Source organism: Arvicanthis niloticus, chromosome 22 (genome assembly GCF_011762505.2).
Source record: "Arvicanthis niloticus isolate mArvNil1 chromosome 22, mArvNil1.pat.X, whole genome shotgun sequence".
NCBI lineage: Eukaryota > Metazoa > Chordata > Mammalia > Rodentia > Muridae > Arvicanthis > Arvicanthis niloticus.
This window is the reverse complement of record NC_133429.1, coordinates 9,216,092-9,226,470: the sequence shown is the minus strand read 5'-3', so window position 1 is coordinate 9,226,470 and position 10,379 is coordinate 9,216,092. Positions and strand designations below refer to the sequence as shown.

The 10,379-nt window shown below is 37.0% G+C and overlaps 1 protein-coding gene across 2 annotated transcripts in view; it reads right to left on the bottom strand.

The window, feature by feature from the left end:
• Positions 1-8,367: 8,367 nt before the first annotated feature.
• Positions 8,368-10,379, bottom strand: part of LOC143436006 (rho GTPase-activating protein 20-like) — a 55,761-nt gene continuing 53,749 nt past the window's right edge. Inside the window, exons 16-17 of one of the 2 annotated variants that reach the window (XM_076919826.1) lie at positions 9,425-9,545; positions 8,368-8,520 (exon numbers count right to left, since the gene is read on the bottom strand). In XM_076919826.1, coding sequence (XP_076775941.1) covers positions 8,390-8,520; positions 9,425-9,545 — 252 coding nt within the window. In that variant the 3' untranslated portion in view covers positions 8,368-8,389. The remainder of the gene's footprint in view (positions 8,521-9,424; positions 9,546-10,379) is intronic. The other variant, XM_076919827.1, reaches the window with a different exon arrangement.

Genomic DNA, 10,379 nt, shown 5'->3' with positions numbered 1-10,379 from the left:
TTGATATCTGTTAGTTTCATTATGTCTCTATATTGTTTTCTCTTGATGTCCTTTTAATTGCTGAGAGTGGGCTGTTGTTGTCTCCCAGTATTAATGTGTTGTGTTCAATGTGCAATATAAGTTTTAGCAATGTTTCTTTTCACATGTGAGTGACCATGTCTTGAGGTATAGATATTCAGAATTAAGACTACATCGTGCTAGATTTTTTTTGATGAGTATGAAGTGTCCTGTCCTGTGCCTTTTGATAAATTTTGGATTAAAATCTATTGTATTAGATATTACAATGGCTACCCCAGCTTGTTTCTTGTATCTGTTTGCCTGGAAATTTTTTAGCCCTTTACTCTGACGTCTATCTTTATGGTCGAGGTGTGTTTCTTGTATGGATCAGAATGATAAATTCTACTTTTGCGTCCATTCTGTTAGCATATTTCTTATTATTGGGGAAATGAGTCCATTGATGTTGAGAGATATTAATGACCAGTGATTGTTTTTTCCTGTTATTTTGATGTTGGTGATTGTGTGTGTGTGTGTGTGTGTGTGTGTGTGTGCATGTGTATGGATTTGTGTGTGTTTTCCGTGTTTTTGCTGGATTGAATTAATTTCCTATGTTTTCTTAGATATAATTATCATCCTGGTGTTAAAATTTCCTTCTAGAATTTTTTCTAGGACATGATTTGTGGATAGATATAGTTTGAATTAGGATTTGTCTTGAAATATATTGTTTTTTTCCATGTATGGTGATTAAGATTTTTGTCTGGTGTTGCATTTTAGCTTCTCAACTTGTGGTTTTTTTGAGATTGAAAGATATGTGGCCAGGCCCTTTTAGATTTTACAGTCTCTGTTGAGAAGTCTGGTGCAATTCTGATAGATCCGCCTTTATATCTTGCCAACCCTTTTCCCCTTGCTTCCTTTAATCTTTTTCCTGTAAATTTTGTTTTATTTGTGATGGGGTGATTTACTTCTTATGGTCCAGTATAATTTGAGTGCTCTAAGCTTCTCATATGTTTATAGGCATTACTTTAGGTTTTGTATTTTTTTTAAAAGCTTTTAAAAAAATATCATCTGGCTCAGGGAGCCTGGATTCTTCTGCTATTCTAATTATTCTTAACTGAGGTTTTTTTAAATGGTCTTCCAGTTTTCCTGGGTGATTTGTGTCAGGAATTTTAGATTTAACATGTCTTTTACTGATAATATATTTCTTTTTTATTGGATTTATATTTACATTTCAGATTTTATCCCCTTACCTTATTCCCCACCCACCCAGGAACCCCCTATCCCATCCCTTCTCCTCCTGCTTCTATGATGATGTGCCCCCACCTACCCTCCCAACTCCCCATCCTCAAATTTCCCAACATTTGGTGTCCAGCCTTCATGGGACCAAGGATCTCCTCTCCCATCTATACTCAACAAGGCCATACTCCCCTACATATACAGCTGGAGTCATCGGTCCCTCCCCCCTATGTGCTCCCAGGCTGGTGGTTTAGACACTGGGAGATCTTGTTGGTTGGTATTGTTGCTCTCCTCATGGGGCCACAAACCCTTTCAGCTCCTTCAGTCTTCTAACTTCTCCATTGGAAACCCCTTCACAAGTTCAATGGTTAGCTGTGAGCATCTGCCTCTGAATATGTCAGACTCTGGCAGACCTCTAAGGAGACAGCTATATCAGGCTCTTGTCAGCATGCACTTCCTGACATCCAATCAGTGTCTACCTTTGGTGAATGAACATGGGATGGATAACAAGGTGGAATGGTCTCCAGATGACACCTCCTTCAGCTTCTGTCCCACACTTTGTCTTCATATTTGCTCCCTTGAGTATTTCGTTACCCCTTCTAAGTGGGACCAAGGCACCCACACTTGGTCTTCCTCCTTCATGAGCTTCATGTGTCCTGTGAGTTCAATCTTGGCTATTTCAAGCTTTTGGGCTAATATATGCTTATGAGTGAGTAAATACCATGTTTTCTTTTGTGATTGTGTTACCTTACTCAGGATGATATTTTCTAGTTCTATCCATTTACATAAGAATTTCTCAAATTCATTGTTTTTAATAGCCAAGTAATAACCCATTGTGTAAATGTACCACATATTTTGAATCCATTCCTATAATCTATTCCTTATATTGTGTCTTCCATGCTTCAGAGTCTCTCTCCCATTTCATGGATCTATTGGTGATGTTTGCATATTTAGTTGCCGTTCTCTTTCCTAGGTTTTCCACATTGAAGAATTTTGTGGCTTTTTAAAAAATTGCTTCAATTTGCACATTAAGGTCTTGCACAATTTTATTTCCTTCATTTGTTTAACTACATTTTACTGGATATCTTTAAAGAATTGGTATCCTCTTTAAAGACTTTCAGATGTTTGTATTTTCTTGTGTTGTTGGTGGGTTATTTTATTTATTTTCATTTTAAATGTTTCACCCTTCCCAGTTTCTCCACCACAATGCCTGTCATTTCTATTCTTGCTTCAATGTGGGTATTCACCTCTACACTCCCAACTTACTGCTCAAACATTCTCCTATGCTTGGGCATCAAGCTTCTACAGTACCAAGAGTCTCCTCTCCCATTGTTGTCAGATAAGCCAATCCTCTGCTACATATGCAGTTTGGGCCATGGATCCTCCCCCTATACTCTTTGATTGGGGGTTTTGACCCTGGGATCTTTGGGTGGTCCAGTTAGTTGATATTGTTCTAGCTATAGGGTTGTAAACACCCTCAACTCCTTCAGTCCTTCTAAATCCTCCATTCTTTACTTCTCTAGTGGATGTATATCTTTACTATTTTAAGGTCTCTATCATCTTTATAAAATTGAACTTATGGTCATTTTTTTGTGTTTTCCTCATGTTAGGATATCCAGTTCCTGATATAGTGGGGGTAACTTTACTTTGGATGTGTCATATTGCTCTGGCTTTTGTTGATTGGGTTCTTTTGAGATCTTTTAGCCATCTGTTCAGTCTTGGTCCATTGATGTTCCTGTTGTAGTAGGTACTGAGAAGTGGTCAACTACAATGGTCCAGATGTGGCAGGCCTCTGATGAGTATCCTGAATCTGTATGATTGCAGACCAGCAGGTATGTATGGTAAAAATCTATAGGTCTGTATGGTCAAGATCTGCAGGTCTGATGAGGTTGACAGAGAGGTTGAAAGAAAATGGAAGTCCTGAGGGGATAGCAGGCTATTTGGGCAGTTAGGGCTCAAGTGGAGTGACCTTTGCTGAAGTGCACTACAGTGGAGAGGGGGAACTTGTAGAGTCCACCTCCAGTAAAAAAACAGTGAAGGGATGGGGTTGACTTCCTACAGTCCAAAGCTCTGACCCAGAATTGTTCCTGTCTGAAGAAACTGCAAGGATAAAATTGGAGGAGAGCTTGAGAAAAAGGAGGTCCAGTCAAAGGCCCAAATTGGGATCCATCACAAAAGTGGATTTCAAAACAATTTTCATCAGAAAACGTTAAAAGATGACTATAGGAGTAAAGAGACAATCTGTGACTCTAGTAATATTTTTAAAAATATAGCAAAAACCGATGGCAAAAATTATGGAAACAGCATAATTATATCCACTGATTAAAATGCTAAGATTTCCTGGATTTGATGTGAGAGTCCACAACAATTATGAGAAGTTCATAGGTTTCTGACTGATGTTTTAGTCCTGGTTTTGAAAGCATGAAGGGATGTTAGGGAGCAGCTGAGTCTTGGGAACTATTATAAGGTAGGGGAGGACAATAATGGGGTGCATCCTCACTTTCTGTAGAAGCCCAAAGCATGAAGTGTTCATGGTAAAAAAGTTAGTGATAGACAACACATGAGATAGTGTTCCCCATGGGATCCCAACACAGCCTATTGGTGAGGTACAGTCCATTTGCAAGAAAAATCCTGGCATTTTATAGTTACCTGTACTATGGGATCTGTGCAGTCATGGAGTATAAATAAACTGAAGGAGCATAACAAACTGTGTCCTGCTAACTGCAGATCTAGGGAAATGGTGAGGTTTGTAACACAGAAGATAGTGAGTATCCAATATCTGATGCTGAACTTTTAAACTGTAGAAACTTCCAGGGTTTTTTTGTTTTGTTTTGTTTTTTAAGATCTGATTGTGACTGTTTACTTTTTCATTCATAAGGAATCTTTAACTCATTTTCATTTTTAAATGATTTTTAATTATTTCTCAATCATTTTATTTATTTATATTTCAAATGATATTTCTTCCCATTTACCCCTCCACAGCAAACCTCATTCCATTCTCCTTTCCCCCTTCTGCCTGCTTCTATGAGGGTTCTTATTTACCACTTTATCCAACCCTGCCTCACTGCTCAAGCCTAACCATATGTTGGGGCATTGGGCCTCCACAGGACAAAGGGCCTCCACTCCCATGGACATCAGATAAGGCCATCCTCTGCTACATATATGTCTAGAATCATGGCTTCCTCTATGTATACTCTTTGGTAGGTGGTTTAGTCCCTGGAATCTCAAGGAGGTCCAGTTAGTTGATATTGTTCTTCCTGTGGGGTTGCAAGCCCCTTTGGATCTTTCAGTTTTTCCATGGTAGAATGCAATAACTGAAAGACATTTAAAGACCTTTGGAAAACTTGAGACAATATTTTAGAGAGGCTCAACTTTATAATTGATTTGTGTATTTTAAAACAACAGTTTCTTAAATGTTTTAATTCGTAGACTTAGGGAAAGGCACATAAGATTCCATCCTAGACAAAGAATTATAGGAAATACATGTGTTGCCAGCGTAGACTATCTGAAGAAAAGACAAGGTTAGATTTGTTGTGGGCACAGTACAGCCTGGAATGCAGTGCAAAATCCAGCATATCTGAGAAACAAATGTCTGGGGAGCCGACAGAAGGTGGCTATCATCCTTGCAGCCATCTTGAGCCATATACCCTGACAAGAGATTTGTTTACAATAGCTTACAACAGCTGAGCACACTCTGATAACATCTTGTTTTAGGTACCCAGGATCTTCCCTTGGGTGTGTGACACTTAAAGGTGTGAGACTTAAAGGCATTACTTAAAGGTGTGATTTAGAGGCAAGACTTAAAGGCTTGATTTAAAGACTTGACTAAAGGCATGACTTAGAAGTGGGACATAAAACATGAGAGGCAGACAGAAGAGAGTATTCAAAACTTGGAACTTGGAAAGAGACTAGCAACTTGGAAGAGGATTAGGACTTGAGACTTTGTGTTGTAGCCCAGGACCTGAGACTTGGTACTAGGAACTAGGGACTTGGAGAGAAGAAGAGAGACTGAAGAATAAACAGGATTGAATCACACTCTATCTGGTCTCCATTCTTCAAGTCCAACCTTACTCTCTCTCTTGCTGAACCCCGACCCCTGGACTGCAGCAGCTTGGGGCAGTGCAGGCTCTAACAATTTAGCCCCCAAGGCCTTTGGCAGTGTGGCTTCCAACATTAATAGAGCAGTCCCTGACATTTTGGCCCCCAAGTGTGGGACTGAGCGGTCCATGACACAAATGATCAGGAGATGATTTACAAGGAATGGTAGAAACAAGGAAGTTCATGGTAAAAAACTTTTTTTCACTTAAATTATTATGGTATTACATCTAATATGTATGCACATTTTTATTACTAGATATTTCAACATTTAATATTACAGACTATAGTTAATTAAGGTGAATTGAAGACTTGGAAAGTCGAAAAGGAAAGTAGCCAAAAAGTAAGGAACTTCATACTATATTTACATTTCATTTACTTTGTAATATACTAGTAAAATGAAATTCTCTTGTCAGAGAGGATTGGTTAAGTCAATGGTCCTGCATGGGATAATCCTAAAGACAAATAATAAGGCCTAAATTACTGAACTTTAGAGGCCTCTTTACAATAACAGAATTTTTTTCTGAAAAATCAAATGAAAGACCCAGAACTATGTTCAATTATGTGGTAGATAAACTTTAGTCTAATAAAGACCTCTTGGATACTACTGACATGTAAGTGTCACTTACTGCCCCTCTTCTGATAGCTTTCTGTACTGGTTATTGACATACTTCATAAGTGTTGCAGGAGGGTAGGTACAACTACTAATTACTTCCCTAACATGTCAACTTGCCTGCTGTTTTATGTACCAGAGAAACTCAACTTCAAGCCAGAGGCTTCTAAGTCATATCCTGCTAGAATCAGTTGAATTCAGAGTCATCCCTGTAAGATTTATTTTGCAACAGGCACTAAACCTGTCACCCTGAGAAGAAACCAATGGCTATGACAAACATCAGTATTTTGGGGAAAGTAATTTAAAATATTTTAATATCTGGAAGGATTACTCTCAAAGAGATTGAAAAAAATGATGGCTAACAGCAGAAATCTAGTTGGATTTAGGAAGCTATTGAGGTCGTGGACATGAAAATTTATCAGACTAATTTACTACATCAGCCCAATTCCTTACAGCAGCATTCTAAATTTCATTCTTATACCCACATATAAGTGAAGCCATCAACTCTCATCAAAGAAGCCTCTTTGTACAGGAAATCGAGACCATCATAGAAAACCAAAACTGGAAACAATGATGAGATCAGTGGACTGGGGGAAAACCCAGCACCAAAGAATACTTGTATGTCACAGCACCAGTGTCTATACCTCAGGGAATATTGCAGAAATGGGGTTACAAAGACGAAGAGGCAGCACACCTGAAAGGGTGTTTTGAAATCTCAGAAAATAGATGCAAAACCACAATGATGGCAATATCAATGCAATGTTAATACAATGGTCATAATTCATGGGTCAAAATATTACAGGCAACTAAAGTTGGTAGGCAGAATATTCACCTTTTCTACAAGGGGTAGTCTAAAGGACTGTTTTATACAGCATATTCACCTTGGAAACCATATACATAAACACAAAAGGTGGACTCAAGTGTTTCTATTTTTATAGATAAAATCTTAAATAATCACACTTATATAACAATATTGAAACAATGAGTTTGAGAGTGGGGTGCATGCAATGGGCTAAAGGGAGGAAAGGAAGGCCACAGTGCTTAATTCTACTTTCAATAAAAATTTAAAATAATAATAGTGATAAATGAAACATTTCAAATATGTGTTAATGGGAGTGCAGGAGAGTCCTAGAAATATTTAACGTGGTATTTATGAATGTCTTTACTAGGGATTTTTCTATGATTTCCATATCTCAAATTTGAATCACAGACTCTTACTAGAAATACAAACCATGAATAAAGAATGCTTGTCATTGAGACAAAGGTCTTAGTTTAAGAAGAGACACACTACATCAAATATACTGTATACATATGTGGGTTTCTGAGAATATGTGATGCATGTGCAAATGTGTATCATCTGTGTGTGTGTGTGTGTGTGTGCACGCACATGCGTGCATGTAAGATACATAGCTGACTAAGAATATAGAGTTTTGAGCTTATTTATATTAGAGGACAGAGCCAAGTATTGGTCTTTTTCCCATCTTTTTTTGACACAGGATCTCTTTTGGTCATTACAGAACAACATGTTCATTCCAATCTGCAAATTCCATCTCCAAGTAGAAACTGCTAGCTTACACATAATTGTGGTACAATACCTAGTTTTGTTTGTTTTATAATGTAAGTTTTGATGAACCGAATTCATGTCACAAAGCCTGTGTCTCAATTGCTTTAGACACTGACCTTTCGTTTCAGACCATTTCCTATATTCTTTAAATTGTGATTCAACTCTAATTTTATCATGTGTGAGGATTAATGTTGATTGTCAATGGAATTTTATTTAGAGCTATTTATGACAAAGGATCCCGAGCACAACTCTCAGGGAATATTTAATGTCATTAGTTTCTGTCTACGCCTAAGTAACTGATGTGGGTAAAGTAACACTGTAACTGGGCTGTACTGTTCCTTAGGCAAGCTTCCTGAATGTATAAAAGAAGAAGCTCCCTGAATGTGAACATTCATTGTCCTCTGCTTCTCAATTAGGTGAACAACTTCAGTAGCTCCAATCTCCTGACATCAGAACTGCTGTATGATGATACCCTGAGCCCTCAAATAATGACCTGTTTTTCCTAATGAAATAATTATCTAGAGTACCTATTCACAAAAGTAGGAACATAAATTCCTTTTTAAAAAAAATTGTTGCTCTTATGCCACGGAGCGAGTCTGATTTTATTGTACTACTACATAGTTGATTCTAAGCAATGGGGACTGTTTTATGGTGAGAATCTAGAAGAATTTGGTCAGACAAATCTCCCATGTTCATTTCGTGAGTAGTTCTTAGAATGTCATTTTGATTGTAGTTTGGGAAAGAAATAATAATTGATTATAGTGGATCTGTCACATGAATACAGGTGCCTGAGCAACAGAGGTAGAGGAGAAAACTGAACATGCCATTTTCCAAAGACTATGGAGAATCATGAATCAGGCACATTGAAATCTAAGCAACAACACACTTTAATGAAATTTATTATAATAGGTAAATATATATAATACACAACAGAAGAAGAGTATAGTGAGTGAAACTATTTGGAACAAATAGTTCCTTTGTGGAACATTATATGTTGAAGTTTTTCCATAGTCCCATCCTAAATAAAACATAAAATGTCTTTGTTAGACAAACATTCTCAGATGATAGATTCACCCCATTTCAGGTAAGACTACTTTTTCAGTGCACTTTCTGAACTCTACACAAAAAATTACTTGAGTTAACACTATATCTTCTTTTGAATGGTGTTACCTGTAAAATCTGGTATGTTTTATTTAGCATCTTTATTACTCTTCACATATGTGTTGTAATGGATCCTGTGCAGCTTAATATTTATAGCAAATCCTAAGCATCTGACAAGATTATTTCTCAAAGTAAATTAAGCAATAATTAGTGTTTTACACAAGGATAGCAAAGTTGCTGGCACATGCTTCAGTCTTGTAGTACATTTAATGGATTTGAAAATCAAGTAATTCTTTAAGTGATTTTTTAAAAAAAATTTATATCCAAGATATCTAAATGACTTGTGGACCATGGAAAGAAAAGTGAGAAATATAGCAGGTAATATTCTGAAAGTCTTACAGGGGCTAAATAAGGAGTCCCTCTGACATACATTCATTTACGTATGTGTATATATATGTATATCTATGTATATGTATGTATATATATACATATATATGTGTGTGTATAAGTGTTTGTGTTTCTGTATGTATACATATGTATATATACATATATTCATATATAATTTAAGTAAAGTGTTGTTTAAAAAAACTTTTCCCATACTCGAATATCATGATATGCCCCAATGCTGCTCTGATATTTACAAATTTATGAAATCAGGGAATTTTATCATCCGTCCATTCATGTGATGACTAATTAAAACTTCCCTTACAGTAGAACCTTCCTCCTGAGAAAGAGCAGAGGAAATCTTGAATTCTTCAATAATAGCATTTGAGGTTTTCCCACTATAGCCACCTATGGCCTTTTCATAACAGGTGACTTACCAGCAGTATTTAATGACATCTTTATGTCATCAGATCTCTTTTGACTATCATTACAAATTGTACTATCATCATCTCCCAAAACGTCTACATTGTTGTCAATCATGATTTGCATAAGAGACATCTGTAACACCAAAAGGCAAAAACAAGATCCTCTGTCATTTCAAATAGTTTACAAAATGGAAATCAATAAAACATTAAAATCTAAAATGATGAAGAAAAAAGCAGGTACTACAAGCAGATATGAACCTGTGAAATGAAGTCTGTGTCTAAAATGGAGACACTTTTGAAACTTAAATAATATAGTTAAAATTTCATAGCTATTGCAAAGAATGGAGGAACTAGTAAAGCAAAGTAACATTTCAGAACTGATATGCTGCCAGAATACCTGTGAGTGAATCAAAGTTTAATCGTGATTTTCGAAAGGTGGGGAGGAGGTAGATTTCATTGTGATGGTCTAATTGCAGGCATCACAATATATGATACCATCTTGGTGAGACCTTTTGGGTAGTTTAAGTGGCTTGGCTTTCCTGGAAGAAGTATGTCATTGGTTAGATTTAAAGTTACAGAGGCCAGGTGCCATTGGCTGTGTCCTCTCTCTGCTTCATGTTTTTTGCCTAAGATGAGAGCCACCAGGTCTCTGATTCCTGTTTGGTTGTCCTTCCTTCCTGCAGCCATGCTCCTCTCTCATGACTGTGAAGGAATGTAATCTCTCTACATCTCTAAGTCGCAAATAAATATTTACTTCTACAAGTTGCCTTACTCCTGGTGTTTCATTAAAGAAATAGAAAAATGACTAAGAAGCTGGTGAGAAGAGGGATCTTAGTTGAGAAAATGCCTCCATCAGATTGTCCTAGTGTGTAGCGAAGTCTATTGGACATTGTCGTGATTAACGATGGAAACTGTAGGGCTCCAGGAGGGTACCACCCTTGAGCCATTAATCAGACAAAGAAAGATA